The sequence below is a fragment of the Mirounga leonina genome, unplaced genomic scaffold (genome assembly GCF_011800145.1).
Source record: "Mirounga leonina isolate KUSES-001 unplaced genomic scaffold, KU_Mleo_1.0 Mir_166, whole genome shotgun sequence".
In the NCBI taxonomy this organism is placed as follows: domain Eukaryota; kingdom Metazoa; phylum Chordata; class Mammalia; order Carnivora; family Phocidae; genus Mirounga; species Mirounga leonina.
In genome coordinates, this window is record NW_023270418.1 from 29,305,544 (window position 1) to 29,325,623 (window position 20,080).

General features: G+C 46.3%; 2 protein-coding genes across 7 annotated transcripts; one reads left to right on the plus strand and one right to left on the minus strand.

The window, feature by feature from the left end:
- Nucleotides 1-165: 165 nt before the first annotated feature.
- HNRNPUL2 (heterogeneous nuclear ribonucleoprotein U like 2) lies at nt 166-11,040 on the minus strand. The gene is made up of 14 exons (XM_035013043.1): nt 10,189-11,040; nt 8,162-8,297; nt 7,785-7,861; nt 7,449-7,588; nt 6,852-6,942; nt 6,642-6,754; nt 5,949-6,212; nt 5,639-5,761; nt 5,113-5,241; nt 4,293-4,461; nt 2,582-2,782; nt 1,258-1,331; nt 898-1,005; nt 166-785 (listed from the first exon to the last, which is right to left on the minus strand). Exons 1-14 carry the CDS (start codon nt 10,727-10,729, stop codon nt 705-707), a joined length of 2,247 nt encoding a protein of 748 aa, XP_034868934.1. The 5' UTR covers nt 10,730-11,040; the 3' UTR covers nt 166-704.
- A 239-nt stretch (nt 11,041-11,279) lies between these two features.
- Nucleotides 11,280-19,714, plus strand: TTC9C (tetratricopeptide repeat domain 9C). 6 transcript variants are annotated; one of them, XM_035013047.1, is made up of 4 exons: nt 11,280-11,765; nt 12,386-12,677; nt 16,896-17,078; nt 19,244-19,714. In XM_035013047.1, the coding sequence occupies exons 2-4, from the start codon at nt 12,440-12,442 to the stop codon at nt 19,336-19,338; spliced, it is 516 nt and encodes a 171-aa protein (XP_034868938.1). In that variant the 5' UTR covers nt 11,280-11,765; nt 12,386-12,439; the 3' UTR covers nt 19,339-19,714. The 6 variants fall into 6 exon arrangements, with proteins under 6 accessions (XP_034868938.1, XP_034868941.1, XP_034868935.1 ...); XM_035013050.1 differs by lacking the exon at nt 11,280-11,765 and adding an exon at nt 11,823-11,956 and having other exon boundaries at nt 12,386-12,520; XM_035013044.1 differs by lacking the exon at nt 11,280-11,765 and adding an exon at nt 11,824-11,956.
- Nucleotides 19,715-20,080: the final 366 nt, after the last annotated feature.

The window sequence follows — 20,080 nt, forward strand, 5'->3', positions numbered from 1 at the left end:
CCTTGCCCTGGGAATCCCATCTGACAGAACCACCCAATTGGTAGTCTCCACGCCTCAGCCAAACAGCACAAGGCACGGGAAAGTGGAGATAGGGACACTTTGGCCTCCCAGCCCACCAGACCAGATATCCCAAGAGGGAAAGGTCGGTAAAGAAAATACAAACGGTTAGTTGGTGCAAGTGATTGATAAGAGCCAATCGTTTATTTTCACTGCCCCAGTCACAAGCTGTCCCTCTGTCCCCGCCTCCTGCCTGCTCTGGAGAGAGTGCCCTCACATGCGTGCCCACCCTCTCCGCGCCACCTCATCACTCTCCCTTCCTTGGCTGCCAGGCCAGCTGCCTCAGAATGTCAGAAGGGTGACATTTTCAGTTCTTTTCCTGTCCAACTGCAGGATATAGGACAGGCAGCCCTAAGTGCTGCTTTCTGCGCAAATGTTTTTTGATTACAAATATCTAACTAGGTTTGAAATGTTTTATAGAATAAGACAATATTCTTTTCAACAAACTTTTAAAAAAAATGTACAGTTTTGTTGTTTCCGCCTCCCCCCTCCCCTGCCCCTGCTTGCGCACCCTCCCCCCCCACCGCCCCTCCCCGGCAGCTCAGCCCCACCCGAACAGCCCCTGTTTTCCTTGGTTGTGTTTTGGGGGGTGCCTGGCACCCCTAGAGATTCAGCTTCGTGGCTGACAGGCGAGAACAACAGGGGCTTCACCGATACCCTTGGTAACCGTAGTAGTTCCTGTAGTATCGGTCTCTGTCCTGGGGGTGGTGGTAGTAGTAACTCTGCCACTAGAAGAGAGGGGAAACCCCATCACGCAGAGCCACAGCTGGCCGAGGACGGACAGGCATGACACTCGTTCCTCTAGTCCTGCCACCCCCTCTGTCCCCAGAAGATACTCACATCCCGATTGTACTGTCTGTAGTAGTCTCTGTATCTGTTGTACTCATAATCTCGCCCGTAGAATCGATCATAGTCTCCCCTGTATCGATCGTAGAAATTACGGTAACCCTAGGAAAGGAGGAGCGAAGATTTATGGGTTGTCAGGATCATGATCCACTCCTATCCCATTTTAAATGAGACACAGGTCATAGCTTCATAGTATCAACAGGCTTAATCTTCCCAGGATAAATTCTTCCAGAGGAACACATTAAATGGGCAAAACCCTAAGCCCTGAGAAAACAGCCCGAACCACTCTGCTCCCCCAAGCCAACAGGAATGGCCATCACGACCCAGAGGGAGGAGCAGGAGAGCTGCACTCACCCCTCTGTTTCCAGACTGCCCCCAGTACTGCTGCCCGTAGGCCCGGTTGTCGTAGCCTCGGCGCTGCCCGCCCACTGGAAGAGAAATGGAGAGCGCGCTCAGACAGCTGGCGTGGGGTCCTGGCTCCACAGCTGGGTGGAAATCAAAAAGTTGGAGCCAAAGGCAATTCTGGGAGAATAGGAAGGCTGCCTCTGTCAGGCTCACACAATGGTAATTAAAGCACCAGCCAGGAGCTTTTTAAAGAGTCTGAAGGGGGAGGGCATAGGAATAGAGACACAAGAAAACCAAGCCACCTTGCTTTTGAAGCTCCCCAGTTCCTGCAAAACATCTAAGATGGCAAAAGGATACATGGCAGAGGTAGAAAGAGGAGTAAAAACTGCCATTCGTACAATCATAGACCTTCAGTCTTGGAAGGGACCCCAGATATCCTACATCCTAGACGCATTATTTTATACCAATGAAATCAAAGTCTAAATACTAAGCTCGTCTAGGGGAGGAAGTTGGTATTCTCAGTGCCTAGTGCACAGCAGGCACTCGAAAATTTTGTTGACTTATACACACACACACACACCAACATTTTTAAAGGGCAGTGAATGCACACTGCGGGGTTCACTGACAAACAAGACATTCAGGAGGAGAATTAACTCTACTAGTAGCCTAACCGACTTTTTTTTTTTTTTAAAGATTCATTTATTTATTTGAGAGAGCGAGAATGAGAGAGAGTACATGAGAGGGGGGAGGGTCAGAGGGAGAAGCAGGCTCCTCGCCGAGCAGGGAGCCCGATGTGGGACTCGATCCCGAGACTCCAGGATCATGACCTGAGCCAAAGGCAGTCGCTTAACCAACTGAGCCACCCAGGCGCCCCAGCCTAACTGACTTTATAACGCCCCAAAATTACTGAATAACAACGCATTCACTTTCTGGTCTACACAGCTGGGTTGATCCAACAGGCAAAGCAGCAAGAAACCTTAAGTTAAGAACCCAATTTCACTGCACACATCCTTAGGCTACACTAGAACAGTGAGTAGGAAACAAAGAGGGGCACTCATATGTAAAAATGAAAACGAGACAGAGAAGGTCAAGCACCGCTTTTCAAGGAAACAAACGTTTCTGTTGCAAAATAACTACCTTTCGCTTAAGGAAGGCTTATGGGAAAACGTAAGAAGGTGGGGGTGAAGGACATAGGAAGAACGAGCTCCATAAAGAAGGTACTTCCTTATTGCCTATGACTTGACTGGGTGTCCTCAGACTCTGCTGGGGATCCCGCTGTGCGCAGCACCAACAGCACACCGAGGCTGGGGGCTGGCAGGTCCCCAGGACTCACCGTAGCCTTGGCCTCGGCTTCGGTTCTGCCGGTTGCGCTTGTTTCGATTGTTTCGGCGGTTTGTCCGCTTCTCGGAAGGGGGCAGCAGCTTCCTTGCCTCCTCCTTGTACTTAGTGACAATGGGCTGAGCTTCCTCCTTCTCCAGCTCCCCGTATGTCACCTCATCCATATAGTCGCATTTTTCAGGCAGAGAGAAGTTGGCTGTAAGAGGAAGAGAGAAGCCTTTGAGACCTGGAAAGTGCATACACGTGCAAGAGCTCCCCGTGAAAAGCCCACTATAGGAAGAATGGGATTTTCTAAGCCTCATCTACCAATGCACGCTAAGGTCCTGAGTGCATACTCACTCACATTTAAATGAACAATGCACTTTCCCTACCAAAAGTGTTTCCCTAAACTGTAACAACCCCAGGCCAATGGCTATCTGCAAAGTACATTTACAAGTTCTCTAGTGTTCCAGAATAAATTAACAGTGAATTGGGTTAAAGTTTCTTATCAGGGCAGATGCAGGTAGCCAGAGGCTAAAAATAACTGAGAAAGTTGTGGTGCTGATTAGATAAGACGCTGAGAAATACACTTTTAAAAGAGACTCCATGAGAAACTGACCCAAACCAAAAGGACTTACTCATCTAGATGAGAAGAACAGGAAACAAGAGTACAAGGGAGCTCATTTACTACCTGTGCACGATGGGCCAGCACATGAGCCGACTCTCTAGACATCAAGGTCAGAGGCTGGGTCTCAGTGGAAGTCAGCTCAATGGGGCTCTCTCGATTCTAAGATGAATCCAGTTAGCCCTCAGTTTCACAAAACAGAATTAAACCCCTCCAAGTGCCTGAATATCAGTTATGGACTGGCAGAGTTCATTCTGAGTTACCTCGGAGACTCCAGCTCTTAGATGTGTCATTGGCTCCCAGGCCTGGGCATTTTCATAACTCAAAGAGCCAGTAGTTGATAAGACAGGTGGGATGCCAGAAGGTAAAGGAAGCAAGGGGGAAAAAAAAATCACACTCTGAAGGAACAACTGGAAGTGCGATCAGTCAAGATGGAGATGATGCTATAAGGCTTTGTATTGCATTAAAATTTTCGGGCACATACCAAAAACCAAAACAAAAGCACAGTCCTAATGTGATACTAGAAAGCAAGGTATACTGATGAGATTATTCACTCCAAACACCAAAGGTTCATTTGAACCATAATAATCTCCCTCCTCCAGAATATAAATTCAATGAAGGCGAAGCCTCATTTCACTGACTATTCCCTATACCTAAAATAGTACTGGACAAACAATAAACACCCTTGAAGCTTTTACTAAATGAGTAACTGACTCAGCAAAGCTTCTGCCTTGAGTTTTAATCACCCTGGGGTCTATCACTACCTCCCTTTTTGTATCTTCTCTGGAATGAGTCAAGGAATTACTGCCTCTCCGGTCACCCTCCTCATTCATTCATCCACAAGTGCTCATACCCATTAATTTAGTCTTCAGATTTACACTTTTTTTTTTTTTTTTAAGTAAGCTCTATGCCCAACGTGGGGCTTGAACTCATGACACTGAGATCAAGAGTCACATGCTCTACTGACTGAGCCAGCCCGACATCCCCAGATTTACTCTTTAGATGTGGAGTAGCACTCCAGATGCTAGGAGGTGCTAAGAGGCCCTGGAAAGGTGTGCACGGACCAAGGACAGGGTCCCTAACTTGTATCATGTTAGCCCACCTTTCATCTCCAGCATTATAGACTCAGGCACATCATCTCCCTCCACTTCCTTCCTCAACTCCAGCCTCTTCTTCCAATCTTCCTCATTAGGAACCACCACCACCACTTTCCGAGAGAAAGTCTTGAACAGCAACAGCTTCCGCCGTTGGCCAGAGTTGTACACATTACACTAGGGACAGGAAGGATAACAGATGTTTTAGGAATAAAAATTGCCACTCATATGCAACCAAAACACTTACTGAGCATCTTTTATGAGTAAAGCAAGAGATTAGGGGTCTTACAGACACAATTTCCTCTAATTCTTAAAATTCTACCTAACAGATATCATCCTGTTTTGCACATCAGAAAAATTGAGACTCAGAGACCAAGACTTGTCTGAAGTCATAAACCTAGTAAGTGGTGGAGCCAGAAATCCAAACAAGCTCTTCCCATTACCTCGATTACGTGTTTTATAGTCTGGGTCCATACACACTCTGGTAAAAACACTGATAAAACGCATCTCTGAGTTCAAAAAACATTACGACCACAATATACCACTTGGTCATAATTAGGTAACCTGGTTCTGATCGTTAATTCAGTCTCCCTCTACATGTGCACCCCCTTGGGACTGTAAGCAATTTTATCAGATAATTTTTCATCTTTGGACCTTCTGTAAAGCTAGATTTCTTTCTTTCCTTCTTTCGTTAAGTAATCTCTACACTCAGTGTGGGGCTCGAACACACAACCCCCCAAGATCAAGAGTTGCATGTTCCACTGACTAAGCCAGCCTGGTGCCCCAGGTTGTTTTGTTTGTTTGTTTGTTTCAATGTTTGAACAATACCTGATCAAGAATGAAGTTCCTCTTTGTTCGGGAAGCAATCTGGACCAGCTTACTAAGGCACTGGGAGGCTTGCTGAACTAAAAGGTCTCTGCTTTTGGGATCCATCTCTGGCTCCTCAAGCCCCTTCATCTGGTGAGTTTGGGAGGAAGTGAAGAGAAACACAAGAAGTTATGCAGCAAGTTAAAACCCAAGAGTCACTGGTAAAGGCCACCTCTTTAAATGCCACCAAAGCTATCACAGTAGTTCATTCCTGTTCCTCAATGCTGTGAACATATGTTGTCCATTTTCTAAGAGTTATTTCCACTCTTGATCTGGATATAATCCAGATTTCACCTGCTTTCAGCAATTTGACAACACAGCAGAGGAAAAAAAACCTACTTTAAACGTATACTGAGAATTCATTTCTCTATTTGTGGGACCCTTGTTCTTAGACACTTAAAAGACCCAACTCCACCAGGAAAAGGTTATAGGCATTTCTTGGAACCCCCAGAGCAAATACCACAGCTAACCTTCCCTAGCAACTCACCCTCATTTGATTGAGCACAGTCTCAGCTCCCAGGACATTGTATCTTTTCTCAGGATTTTCTTTTGCGTATTTCAGTGCCCACTGGGTCTTTCCAGATCCAGGCAGTCCTACCATCAGAATCACCTGTAAGTAAACAGAACCAGGAATACCACTGAAAACTAAGCAAGGGTCATGTTTACAAAGCCCTTTTTAAGAACATCATCACCTGCCCCAGTTCGGTAAAGCTCTGAGAAGAAGCTTTAAGAAAAGCCTGAAGACCAACCACTCCAAAGCAGAATACTAATGAGTTTTTGCATATTGTCTGGCATACCTCACACTCCTCTCTGGTCTTGGGAGGGACTGCAGTGCGCACACGGTCCTCAACAGGCACAGCATGAATGAACACAAACTCTTCTGGTGGTGGGAAGAAGGGCTCCTCCTTCTGACCAAAGTTTAATTCTACAACACAATTTTTGCAGAGGACATGGGGTAGGAGGGCCCGTTCTGCCAGGGATTCCTTGTTGATCCGGAATGCCACACCTAGGTCTTCTCCATTCTTGGAAAAGGAAAGTTCTACTTCTTCAGTCTCAAAATTCTACAATAACAACAAACAAGATCATTTATGACCTTACATGGTTTGAGACATTAAATCTTACAATTTTATATTTTTTTAAACTCAGACTGCTGAACACAATTAAGCAAACAATGCATCAAATGCACAAAAGACAGGAGCTGACAGGAAGCAAATTGAGGGGTGCCTGGGTGGTTGAGTGGGTTGAGCGTCCGACTCTTGATTTCAGCTCAGGTCTTGATCTCAGTCATGAGTTCAAGCCCCACACTGAACTCACTGATCTATTCCAGACTTTACCTGCTTTCAGAAATTTGACAACACAGCAAAGGAAAGAGGCTCCCGCCTAGCATGGAGCCTACTTGGGGGGAAAAAAAAAAAAGGGGAAGCAAATTGAATTCCCAGTGCCCTCTATCCACTCCTTGCTCTGAATCCACAACTTTTAGGAGCACTTACAGCAAAGCAGCCAATGACATCATTCTCCCCGAAAGTCTGGCCAAATTCTTCAAACTGCCCATTCTCTGCCTTGAGTCCTCGTCCATCGAAACCATAAGAGAATTCATCCTCACCTAGAATGGTGAACAAATTAGTTACCTACACCCAAAGTTCCCATGGAGTAAGCAATATGGCAGCAAACACAAACGATTAAGTTAAAAATAACATTACCAAGCTGTGGGTGGGAAAAATCAACAGACCATCCAACTCGAAGGAGAGAAACCTCTGTGCAGCCTTCTTTCATTGGGAGATTCTGGGTTACCTGGCCAAGTCAGAAAAGGAACTCTCAGATACTCTGACCAACTCAGGAGCAAAGTCTGAGTTAAAAAGACAAGACTTGTATATAAACTGAAAACAACTATCACAACTCAACATCAGAATGTCAGGGGCGCCTGGGTGGCTCAGCCATTAAGCGTCTGCCTTCGGCTCAGGTCATGATCCCAGCGTCCTGGGATCGAGCCCCACATCGGGCTCTCTGCTCCGCGGGAAGCCTGCTTCTCCCTCTCCCACTCACCCTGCTTGTATTCCTGCTCTCGCTGTCAAATAAATAAATAAAATCTTAAAAAAAAAAAAAAAGAGTAACAGCTGTCAGTGAACTTAAACCAAAGCCACAGGGGTCAATTTCTTGGTTACTGGAGCTAAGGTTATCATTAAAACATGGTGCCTTTTACTGCATTAATAAAATACTGGTGGGCAGGAACCCAAAACATAGTAGTTTGATAACGAATAATTAATAAATGAATGGTCTTAATAAGCTGCATATACTACCTTGGCCTCAAAACAGACTTTCCCCTTTGTCACGCCGTAAGTACTCCTTGCCCCAGACCAAAGGGTGGGGAACTTCTCTGAGAAAAGTGGCTGCCCTCCATAGCGGTCTTTGCTCACTTGAAAATGGAGATCCGAGGTATCTGTTAGAAAGAAGCAATCTGTTTATTCCAAAGCTCAACACCTGAAAGCCAACAGAACACAAATATACCTAGTTGTCAAGAATGGATACAAAGTCTCCAGTTGCTAAATCTCTTAAAAACTGCAGGCCATGAAATTTTAATATCCCAAATCATGTGTGATTGGCTGAAAACCCCAACCTATCTGCCTTATACATACACGTGTCCAGGTTCACAAGAGTCTGATCCTCCTCCTCGTCTTTTGCCTCTTCTTCAGGAGGTGGTGGAGACTTTGAGCTGTAGGTATGAGAAAAAAGCAATAGTGTATCCAAAGCCCTCTTCTTTGAGGGGTGTCTGTGTCTGTAAAATGTTTTAAACCATCAGTGAGCAGTGAATATAAAACTCGAGCAGACAGCTTCTTTCAACAAATAAGAAAACAGCAATAGGAGCTTTCAGAGCAGATTCGATCTAAAACTTATGCCTATAAAAACCTATTCCATTTTTAATCCATCCCTCTTTCCAAACTCTCCAATCAACATCAGGTATACCAAAATCAGAGCAGACACTCCTTTCAATGAAAGGGACTGTTTCCCTCACCGGCTGTGGTAAGCCTCCTCTCGGAATTCATAGTAAGCTCGGCCATGTTCATCCTTCTCATCCCGCTGTCTCTTTACCCCCCGCCGCTCACCATCTGAGCCTGCTGGTTTTGACTTTTCACTATCTTGGTCATCTCCTACAAAAAGGAGGGAAAGAAAATCAGCAGTTTTCATTTTGGAATGTAGAATAAGCTCAAAACCAATAGCAACTAAAGGGGAAGCTGAGTGTCTAATCAGAACAGCCAGATTATTCCCACTGCATCCACAGAATGTTTTATTTCTAAAGATCATCTTTCTGTCATTGGCTGGTATTTTATTTTAGAAAAAAGAAAGGACGGACATTATGGGCTAATTACAGTCAAGCAGTAGATAAAAATTGGACAATTTTTGCATTCTAAATTTACCTGCTTAAATCAGGTCAAACTTGCAGATTTTCCCACCAATATGACATCTTTGAAAATCCCCTAAGTCTTTAAAACACTTCATAGGTTAATTTAATTTTGATTCCTGTCAGATTTGGATGTAAGCTGGACGCTTAATATACATTTTCCAACACTCTTCCATAGCTTCATGATATAGACGCCTCAGTATGTGTGTGTGTGTTTTAAAGAGTTTGCCTTTCTAGCTTAGAATGCACAGCCATTCACAGCTTTTACTTATATAGCAAAGAGACTCAGGTGCATGTACACAGCTGTATTTTTATCATGGGTTTTTACTGAAAGTCGCCAAGAGCAAACCATTAAGTCACAAGAGACCCATAAATAATACTGTATCTTTACTGCACATAATTTGGGCCAGAAAGGTGTTGTCATATATTTAGCAACATTCTCTGAAAGAGGGGGAAAAAACTGGAATTTTTCCTTAGGCTTTGGTAGTTTTCAACACGAAGATTTTTAATAATAATTTCTTTATCTCTCAACCTTTTTTATCTGCTATTTGGGATACACGTTAAGTCAAAGGTTATGTAATGGGATTTTTGTTCGAGGACACAGAACAAACAATCTGTAAGTTGCATGTGACTGTCTTAGAATGGGTTCCAATCATACCATGATTACTAATAGCAGCTTAAAAAAAATCTGTTATAAAAACTAAGGCAACCCACTTCATAGTAAGACCTGGAAGCAGCTCTAGTTTTCCTGCCTACTCTGACAGACAGGTATGGATCCAACCACTTCAAAAGAAAAAAGGTCACTAACTGCCTGGGGCGATTCTACACATTCTCTTCCGAGGTTACTCAAATGGAGCCACTAATACCTCAATCATTTCAATTCAGGAAGTCAGGGATCTAAAATGTAAAAGGCTGACCAAGTGTACAGCAAATCCACAAATTTGCCCATCCACGGACCCAGTGAGAAGATTAAAATTTAATCGTAAGAATTCAGGCAAGATAAAACCTCTACCAAGAGGTTGGCTGGTTCTAAATGCACTAGATCAAGACCTTCTCTTCACTAGTTAACTATTAAACTCCACACCCTCACACCACAGGCTGCTAAAGCAGGAGCAAGGTTAGATTTCCAGATTCACTGTGTGGCTCAAGCTCAAGCCATTGGATGGAGCGAACTTTGGCGAACTTAGCTCATTGCTTAATATTTTTAAGGCGGAAATGTCAATAGTCAGGTAACCCAAAGGCCAAAACCTCCCCAATAGTCCGGTCTGGCCGTCCGTGCAATCGCCAATTTCTCAGCGCATTCCCGCTTTAGGAAAAGATAACCAGTACCGCGGGAGGCTGCTCCACAGGTAGCTCACGAGCAGTTCGCATGCAAAATCGCTCACTTCCATCCACTACCACCAAGGAACCGAGTTAGGCAGGAACCTCCCTCCTGCAGAGAGCGGGGCCACCAGAGGCAGCCAAACCCCCCAGAAAGGTGGGTAGAGAATGAAAACCACCTCCCCTGGGGAGTCCCACCAAAAGGCGACGGGAATCTTGCGCTTTCGGGCAAGTGAGAACAAGGATTCGGACCCCGCGGTGCACGGCTGGGTGCTGGGTCGGGGGCAGTTTGGAGCCCGGCTCCGCTGCCAGCTCCTCACCCTGTTCCTCTGCGGCCTTGTCACCCGGCGCCTCGGATCCCGGCGTCTCGTCCCCGCTCCGCTCCTCCGGCTCTTCCTCCTCCCCCTTGCCGGTGCCCTGCTCTTCGCCACCATTTACCCCACCTGACCCGGCCGTGGCCTCCTCCGCCGGCTTCTCGGAAGCATCAGGCTCGGCCGCGGCCTCCATGGCTGCCGCCTCCGGGGGCTCCGGCGGCGGCTGCGCGGCCTGGCCCGAGGCCTGGGCAGGGGGTGGCTCTTCGTCCTCGTCCTCAAGCAGCGCCTCCTCGTCCTCCTCCTCCTCTTCTTCGTCGTCCTCCTCGTCCCCGCCCGGGCCACCGCCCGACGCGGCCACAGGCCGAGGCTCCGCCTTGCAGGCCCCGCCGGGCCCGGCCCCGCCACCGCCGGCCTCGTCCTCGAGCATCTCGGCGTCCAGCGCCTCCTGCAGCCGCTGCGCCAGATCCACCTTTAGGCCGCGCGAGTCCAGGCCCCGCCGCTGCAGCTCCGACCGCAGCTCGGTCACTTTCAGCCGCTTCACCTCCATCGCCGCCGCCTCCTCCGCCTCCCGCCGCCTCCTCCCCTGCGAACCGTCGACCGAGCCCGACCGCGCAGGCGCCGCCGCCGCCCGCCTCCGCCTCACGCGCCAGCACTGAGCCCGCGCGAGCGAGCGAGCGCACGCACGTACGCACGCAGGCAGCGAAGGCCGCGCGCAGCCTCCGCTACGTAGTGTTTGTTTCTCCCTTCTGCTCCCCTCCCCCTTTCGGCTCACGGAGCCCAAAACAACGCAGCGGGGAATTGCTTCCCTCACAGACCCCTCGGTTCCCCTGTCGCGGGCGGGCGCGCGCCAAGGACGACGGACTTCCCTCCCCTTACCTCCCGCCCCCTCTCACCCCTGGGCCAATCGCCGCCAGTAGTTTCACCGCGCAGCCGCACCGGAGCCGGAGACGGGGAAGACTGGCTACGGTTCAAGTGCCTCGTAGCACGGAGGGGTGTGCGCGCCCGCCTTCCCGTACTTCCAACCGCGGGCTCTGCGCAGCCGCCGGGAGCTCCCTTCCCACACGCCCCTCCCACCCCGTCACCACCCTTACTCCCGTCTGGCTTTCGATCGCGCTGTCGTTTTAGGGCTTGCTTGCTAGTCTTTCTTCCCTACTACCTATATGTGCAGCAGCTTCTTGAGAGGAAAAAAAAAGCCAGGAGGGAAGCTGTTGCAACTTGAAAGCCTACTAGCAACAGTTCTTCTGCTTAGTACACAAAGGGCTTCCCCAAACCAAGGAATACACAGGGACTCCCTGGCCCTCTTCTTGCAATCCTTCAACTTCTCTACCCAGCAACAGACGGCGGGACCTCGCCTTTTAGCTTTCTTATTGGCCAACTTGAATCAACATCTGCAATTCTGATTGGTCATGCGTGATCGTCCGGATTCTTCCAATTGGCGAAGCTGCCGGGAGTTTTTTTTTCCGGGTTGATCCGCAGAGGGCCCGGGATTACTTTTTCGAGGCCGCCTTTGATTGGGCGGCGTGGCGCAATGCGCGCGACCCTTTAGACTCCAAACTGTCGGGACTCTGGCGTCGGTGCTCTAGGTGCTTCCGCCCATAAACCGAAGCCGAGGAGGAGACTTCCGTGCTTGGGCATTTGCAGAGGGCGAGCGGTTGGCCGTGGGGCTTGATGGACTTGCAGCTGAGCTGCTCTGCTGCCGCGTCAGTTTATGCCTGTGCTTTGGGTGCACGGAACGCATTCAGCTTGGTTCCCAGCTTCTGACACAGACATAAATGTTTGTTGAATACGTGCAAATAAAGAGCAAGGGTGGAGGCAAGCCCTGTAGACCTCTTTTAGCAGTTGTCCCCGCCTATTCCCTTCCACTTCCGGGTCAGGGAGGTGTGTCCAAAAGAAAGGAGGAAGCAAATTCCGCCGGCATTCCCACGCCTGCCACAGTTCCTTAGTACGGCCTTTGATTTTTAGGGAGGGTCTGTTCACCCCGCAGTCTCTTTAAGAAATCACTTAATCTCTGGCTTTACTATTCCCACATCCTCTCCCTGATTAGTCCTGTATTTCTAGAGATTGAAAAATACTGCAGAGAAGAGAGGAAGGGGCTGTAGAAGAAACAAGCAAAACTTATTCTCTGGGGGGCGTCCTGGAGAAGGGTAATTTCGTGCATTCTTAAATCGGCTACCTAAATCAGTTATTTTGCTCTTATCTCCAGACCTTCAATTGCTCTTTCACTCTCCAATTCCGCAAGAGCTCTGAGCGGCGAGTTATGGAGAAGCGCCTGCAGGAGGCTCAGCTGTACAAGGAGAAAGGGAACCAGCGTTACCGAGAAGGGAAGTACCGAGATGCTGTAAGTAGGTACCATCGAGCTCTGCTTCAGCTGCGGGGTCTGGATCCAAGCCTGCCCTCCCCGATACCTAATCTAGGACCTCAGGGCCCGGCCCTTACACCTGAACAGGAGAACATACTGCACACCACCCAGACAGACTGCTACAACAATCTAGCTGGTAAGAACAGGGCTGAAGGGCGGGTAGGATCTCAAGGCAGGCACGTGGAAAGCTGTGAACATTGGGAAAAACACGGGCGTGCTCTTCTGTCATGTAATTATTCTGCCATGAATTGAAATGTATTTCCAGTCTCTAGGGCTCTAAATGAGTTTCTACAGGGCCGTGCTTCTCAAACTTCACTTGGAGAGTTTGTTAACTGAGCGCCACCCTCAAGAGATTCCAATTTAGTGGGTCTGAGTTGTGGAAGGGGGAGAACTACCAATTTGTGTTTCTAACAAACTCCCAGGTGATGCTGATAGATTTAGGGAATTTTGCACGCTCTGGAGAAAACACTGAACTTACGTTTATGGCATTGTTTCTTTAATATAGGAAAGAAGGCACTTGCTTTAGCTGGTGGTGTCAGTCATTATGAGATGTTTTGGACAACTTTTCCTCGTTTTCCTTCTTCCTTTAAGTCAGCTCTTAGGGGCGCCTGGGTGGCTCAGTCTGTTAAGCATCTGCCTTCAGCTCAGGTCTTGATCCCAGGGGCCTGGGATTGAGCTGGATTCCCGACTCCCTGCTCAGCTGGAAGTCTGCTTCTCCCTCTGTCCCTCCCGTCACTCATTCTCTCAAATAAATAAATAGATAATATCTTTAAAAAAAATCAGCGGGTCATCTGGGTGGCTCAGTCGATTGGGCATCTGCCTTAGGCTCAAGTTGTGATCCCAGGATCCTGGGATCGAGCCCTGCGTTGGGCTCTCTCTGCTCAGCGGGGAGCCTGCTTCTCCCTCTCTCTTTGCCTACTTATGTGCTCGCTCTCTCTCTCTGAATCTTAAAAAAAAAAAATCAACTCTTGGATAACTAGTGTCATCCATCTCCATATGGCCTTGGATGAAGAGACAAATGCCAGAGTTACTATCACTAAGATTAACCTACAAAAAGAAAGTGGACTTCCTAGGTCTGTTCTATGGCGGACAAATAATCATAGAGCTAATGAAGTTATTTTGAAATATGTTAAAGCATTCTAAATGGTCCCAGCTGAGGCCATGGAAATTATTAGGATTGGTTTTTATATTTCGTGATGGTTATTTAAAAGTGATTTTTTTACTACAACAGTTTTCACCTATGATTTGGTGAAAATCTAGCTTTGTTATCATGTGTGTCCAGCACTACTCTTAGACTCAAGTACCGACAATAGTAATTATAGTAGCTAATGTTTCAAGTCATTCAATTCAACATTTATTTGGTACTAAGGACATGGGAGGATAATGAGACAGATAAAAAGAGCTGCTCTCATGGAACATAAATTCAAATAAGGAGATGGACAATTAACAAAGGTAACATACATAATATATGAGATGACGTTAAGTGCTGGGGAAAGGAATAAAGCAGAGAATGGGGACAGTGAGTGCCACAAGAGGGTGACCAGCCAATATCTTCACTTTGTAGGTGGACCTGATGGCAGAGTATGGCTTAGCCATCCATAGAGCCTCTGCTTGGAGGTGCTTGGGAGATGCTCCATAAAGACTTACTCAATTAACCATTTTCACTCATTGAATGCCTGTAACATATGGGCCCGTTTATTTACAATATGTCTTATCTTCATAAAAATTCTGCCAGCTACTTGTGATTATTCCCATTTTGCAGATAAGGAAATGAGATCGTGTCACTGCCGAAAATCCTCCAGTGGTATCTCATCACACTTAGGAAAAAACCCCATCTCTGATGCTCACCTGTAGGCCTGACATGGTCTGGCTCCTCCATACACGGAATTTGCAAAGCACATTTATTTCTACTTTCTAGCTTTGTAGGATTTCTTCTCTCTGGGCTGGAGTGCCCCGTCCCTTGAGTGACCCTGGTCATTCAGAGCTTGGTTCAAAAGTTACTTTCTTCGAGAGGCCTTGTATAATCAAGCATCACTCCGACCTCATTCACTGTATTCCTAGCATAGTTCTGTTTTCCTCAAAACACTTCTAAAAACTCATTTGTTTATTGTGTACTCCTCCTACTTGGGGGCTAGGATGCAAGTGGTGTTTACTCATCAAGATGTCTGTCTGGGGCGCCTGGGTGGCTCAGATGGTTAAGCGTCTGCCTTCGGCTCAGGTCATGATCCCAGGGTCCTGGGATCGAGTTCCGCATCGGGCTCCCTGCTCAGCGGGGAGCCTGCTTCTCCCTCTGCCTCTCTCTCTCTCTCTCTCATGAATAAATAAAATCTTAAAAAAAAAGAAAAGAAAAGAAGGATGTCTATCTGGTTCCTCTTCCCTGCTGCTCCTGGCTCTGCCTAACATATGGTCGGTGCTGCATAACCAGTTGTCAAATAATGAATGAAGCTACAGTGATGGATTAGTTAAATATAAGCCATATGACCACTTGGTGGGGATGTTGTAGAAGGGATGCAGATGTAAGCCTGGGCCCTTTAATGTCCTCAGAAGCCCTGATTCTCCTTCTCAGCACCATGATTAAATAATACTGTGTTTAATTCCTACGGTCATGAAATAGGGAGCACATTTCCCTTCTTAATTATAGAAAGGCTGAACATTGCCTCCTAAACAGATTTGTATTTCAAAGTCCCCTTATATAATCCAAGTTAGTAGTGAAGTAATATATTATCAAGAATGATGGTTTGGGAATTAGAGAGTCCTTGGTTCAAATTTCTTATTTTTTTAAAAAAAATTTTATTTATTTATTTGAGACAGAGAGAATGAGAGACAGCATGAGAGGGAGGAGGGTCAGAGGGAGAAGCAGATTCCCTGCCGAGCAGGGAGCCCGATGCGGGACTCGATCCCGGGACTCCAGGATCATGACCTGAGCCGAAGGCAGTCGCTTAACCAACTGAGCCACCCAGGCGCCCACTTGGTTCAAATTTCATATTCCACCTAGAAGCTGTGGGATCTTGGACAAGTTACTTTATCTCTCTGAGCCTTGATTTCTTTGTCCAATACATGGAGAGGGTAACACCAATTTCATAGACTGGATGAGGAGATTAAACGAGATTATGTTTTGTTTTGTTTTTTAAAGATTTTATTTATTTGTTAGGGTGAGAGGGATAGAGAAAGGCAGGCAGAGGGAGAAGCAGACTCTCTGCTGAGCAGGGAGCCCAACGAGGGGCTCAATCCCAGGACCCTGGGATCATGACCTGAGCTGAAGGCAGGTGCTTAACCCACTGAGCCACTTGGGCATCCCTAAACGAGATAATGTTTTGTCAACCACAGTGCTTGCTATTTTCTCACATAATTGATGGCAACCGTTGTTGTTTATAAAGCTGCAGTACAGGGGCACCTGGGTGGCTCAGCTGGTTAAGCCTCTGGCTTTGGCTCAGGTCATGATCTCAGGGTCCTGGGATTGAGCCCTCCCTTGGGTGCCCTGCTCAGCGGAGAGTATGTTTGACTCCCTCTCCCTCTGCCCATCCTCCTGCTCGTGTACGTGTGCGCTCTCTCTCTCTCTTTCTTTTTTTTTTTTTTTTTAAAGATTTTATTTATTTATTTGAGACAGAGAGAATGAGAGACAGAGAGCATGAGAGGGAGGAGGGTCAGAGGGAGAAGCAGACTCCCTGCCAAACAGGGAGCCCGATGCGGGACTTGATCCCGGGACTCCAAGATCATGACCTGAGCCGAAGGCAGTCGCTTAACCAACTGAGCCACCCAGGCGCCCTCTGTCTTTCTTTGATAGAGAGCAGGAGGGCACAAGCAGGGGGAGTGGCAGAGGGAGAGGGAGAAGCAGGCCCCTGGCAGAGCAAGGAGCCTAATGTGGGGCTCGATCCCAGGACCCCGGGATCTTGACCTCAGCCCAAGGCAGACGCTTAACCAACTGAGCCACCCAGGCGCCCCTCTCTCTGTCTTTCAAATAAATAAAATATTTTATTTTAAAACTGCAGTACAGTAATTGTGGTTAAATGGGGATTCAAGATGGAGAGCCTGGTGTAGAAGAGAAACAGTGAAGAATTTTAAATTCATTTTAATGTGTGTTCCTATCAGTTTTATAGCTGGACTTGACCCAGCACTAGGCACATAGTAAGCATTCGGTAGCTATTAGGGTCACTTACAAGGTACGTAAAGCTTCTGTTCACTGTTGCAGCCCCGGTGCCTAGAAGAATGTCTGACGCATGGTAGACACTTAGATGCATTAGATGAGCGAATACTGTTGGTATTGTCCTCTGGTGCTGCCTCCGACTGGCCCGTGGAACTAAGTGTAATAAGCCCCTCCTCCCTCTTCTGTCTTTCCTTTCATTTGGCCTATTAGCCTGTCTCCTTCAGATGGAGCCAGTGAACTACGAACGAGTGAAAGAATACAGTCAGAAAGTCCTGGAACGACAACCTGATAATGCCAAGGCCTTGTATCGGGCTGGAGTGGCCTTTTTCCATCTGCAGGACTACGACCAGGCTCAGCACCATCTCCTGGCTGCTGTCAGTAGGCAGCCAAAAGGTGAGAGAGAAGGGGGTGGAAGTGGTAAGAACAAACAAAACTGTCCTGCAGAGGTGCTTTCTGTCAGGGGTGTGGATGGGGGGTGGGGAAGAGGGAGTATTTTATTTTACTTTTTCAATTTATTGAATGTTTTTGAATTGACGATAATATATTCACAGAGCTCAAAATTCAAAAAGTATAAAGAGGTATTTGATAAACTGGCCTTCTTCTATCCTTGTATTCTTGCCTCCACAGGAAAGCAGTATTGTATACCCTCCAGAAGTAGTTATGTTTCAACAGGCATATATATAATCTCCCCTCCATCCCCCCCAGCGAGAGAGATTTTAAAGCATTGTTTTTCAAGTTTCAGGTCCGAGACTGTAACTGAAATAGTATCTAGATTCCAGTGAATATACTTGATGATCCTTATTTCTGGCAGCTCCCCCACTGGGTCTGGCCTTTGCTTGAGCTATCATTTTATCCTTTAGCTCAGCTAGGCCTAGGTATGACCTAGAAAAAGGGCAGGCCTACTGAGAGAGAATTTGAGACTTGGTTCTTTGTTTCCAAGGCAAGGATATTGTGAAGTGGATTATAGACTCGTTCCTGTGTTCGTGGTTCAGCACTGAAAATTGTCGCCATTTTGCATTCTGGCTTAGAGCAGCTATGAGATGCTAGAAGCAGAGGGTCCCCAAACATAACAATGCAGCAAAAACTCTCTAATGAATGGGGCGGGTGGGGCGCCTGGCTGGCTCAGTTGGTAGAGTGTGTGACTCTTGATCTTGGGGTTGTAAGTTCGAGCCCTACGTTGGGTGTAGAGATTACCTAAAAATAAAATCTAAATATAAGATATAATAATAATAGAATAAATGAATGAGAAAGCCAGTGTGAATTAATAAAGACCTAAAACATGAGGCATTTGTTCATGTTTCTTACCTTCAAGTACATAGATGAACTGCCAGCCATGGATAGTATCTTTAGAGTCTCTATAGTTGTGACAGGTTTTCTTGAAACTCTTTTATTTCTTGAAACTCTTTTTCATTATCAAATTAACAACCAGCCAGCCCTGATTGTACAGAGATTTTTCTTCCTGTACAGAGATTTTTAAAAAATTCACAGTGGTATTAATGAATGAGATTTACTATTGCAAAGAATAGTTATGATATATTCAGATCTTAGAAAGATTTTTAAAAACAGAAGTATGTGGAGGGGGAGATGGCAGTGGAGTAGGGAGACCCTAGGCTCCCCTTGTCCCACAAATCCAACTAGATACCTATCAAATCATCCTGAATACCCCAGAAATCAACCTGAAGACTGGCAGAACAAACCACAACTAAAGGTAGAGAAGAAGCCTCATCGAAGAAGGGTGGAAAAAATTCCTTTTTTTTTTTTAAGATTTTATTTATTTGAGAGAGAGAGAGACACAGCGAGAGAGGGAACACAAGCAGGGGGAGTGGGAGAGGGAGAAGCAGGCTTCCCGCGGAGCAGGGAGCCCGATGCGGGGCTCGATCCCAGGACCCTGAGATGGCAGACGCTTAACAACTGAGCCACCCAGGCGCCCCTATGTGTGTTTCTTCAGAGGAAGATTCCTGGGCTCTAGAGAGTAAAAAATACTCTGCATACTTTGTAGATCGGAACAAACTTATTCTCCCAGAGAATATATTTATTCTGATACTTACACACACACACACACCCCTCCAAAAAAAAAAAATTTTGTTCCAGCATAATACTAAGTAAACCCAAATGATTCTTTCCAGATTCAGAAATCTGGTCCTCCTCAAACCTACTTTCTATAGTAAGTCCTTTGAAAGACTGGAATCTTGATTTGAAATAATAGTGCTGGTTTATATCATTTATTCAGAATGTCATTTGGGGTTATCTCTGACCTATTTTTGTAAAATAACCTCATCCCTAAAGTGGGGGTAAAAATGCTCGCTTGCAGAAGCCAGTAACAGTAACTTGGTATTTTCCCTAAGTATTTATAACCAATATGTTTGCTTTGAACATTTTAAGGGGCTTGTTTATAAATTTTGGCCATGGCTAAAAAGGAAATATCTGACTCTATAAAAGTAGAAAAAATTATAAAAAAAAAAAAAAAAAAAGGAGGAACTGTGTGAACAATCCTTTCCTGCCTCAAGGTGTGATCATGTTCTAACTGTCTCTAATTGCCTTCTTTGCCCTATTCTAAGATGCCAATGTCCGGCGGTACCTCCAGCTAACACAGTCAGAACTCAGTAGCTACCATCAGAAAGAGAGACAGCTGTACCTGGGCATGTTTGGTTAACAAAGAAGAAAGATGCTCCTCCACTTGAACTTGAAAGTTAAAGACCGGAGGGGAAACCTGAGCCTCAGCAAGAGAAATTAACCCCATACCTCTGACCCAGGTGGATTTCTGTTTTGTTTCTAGCCCTGCACAAACTCTTTGGCACTTATGCAGTCTGTGTCTTTTGGTGTTCTGTTTTTGTTTTTGTTTTTTTGGTCTATCCATCTATGTATTTGTATAGCTTTCCATACATGATATTTTTGGGGATATTTGCCTTGAGAAATACAATCAGCTATAGATGCAATTAATCCTCTCTATGGGATAGATTTTAATGATAGATGTTATATGTATCCATATACAGAGGAGAAGGCTAGTAAAGGATGAAAGAATGACAAAAGAGTTTTTTCTGTTTCCTCAGATGCCCAAAGCCAAAGTCACAGAGGCCACAAACTGGGAGATATATTATTGTGTGAAAACAGACAATTATAAATTGGACCCACATGACTTAAAAAGGAAAGATTTGAAATTAACCATTTTGGGGGTGCCTGGGTGGCTCAGTCATTATTAGGTGTCTGCCTTCGGCTCAGGTCATGATCCCAGGGTCCTGAGATCGAGCCCCGCATCGGGCTCCCTGCTCCGCGGGAAGCCTGTGTCTCCCTCTCCCACTCCCCATGCTTGCGTTCCTGCTCTCGTTATCTCTCCCTCTGTCAAATAAATGGATAAAATCTTTAAAAAAAAAAAAAAGAAATTAACCACTTTGATT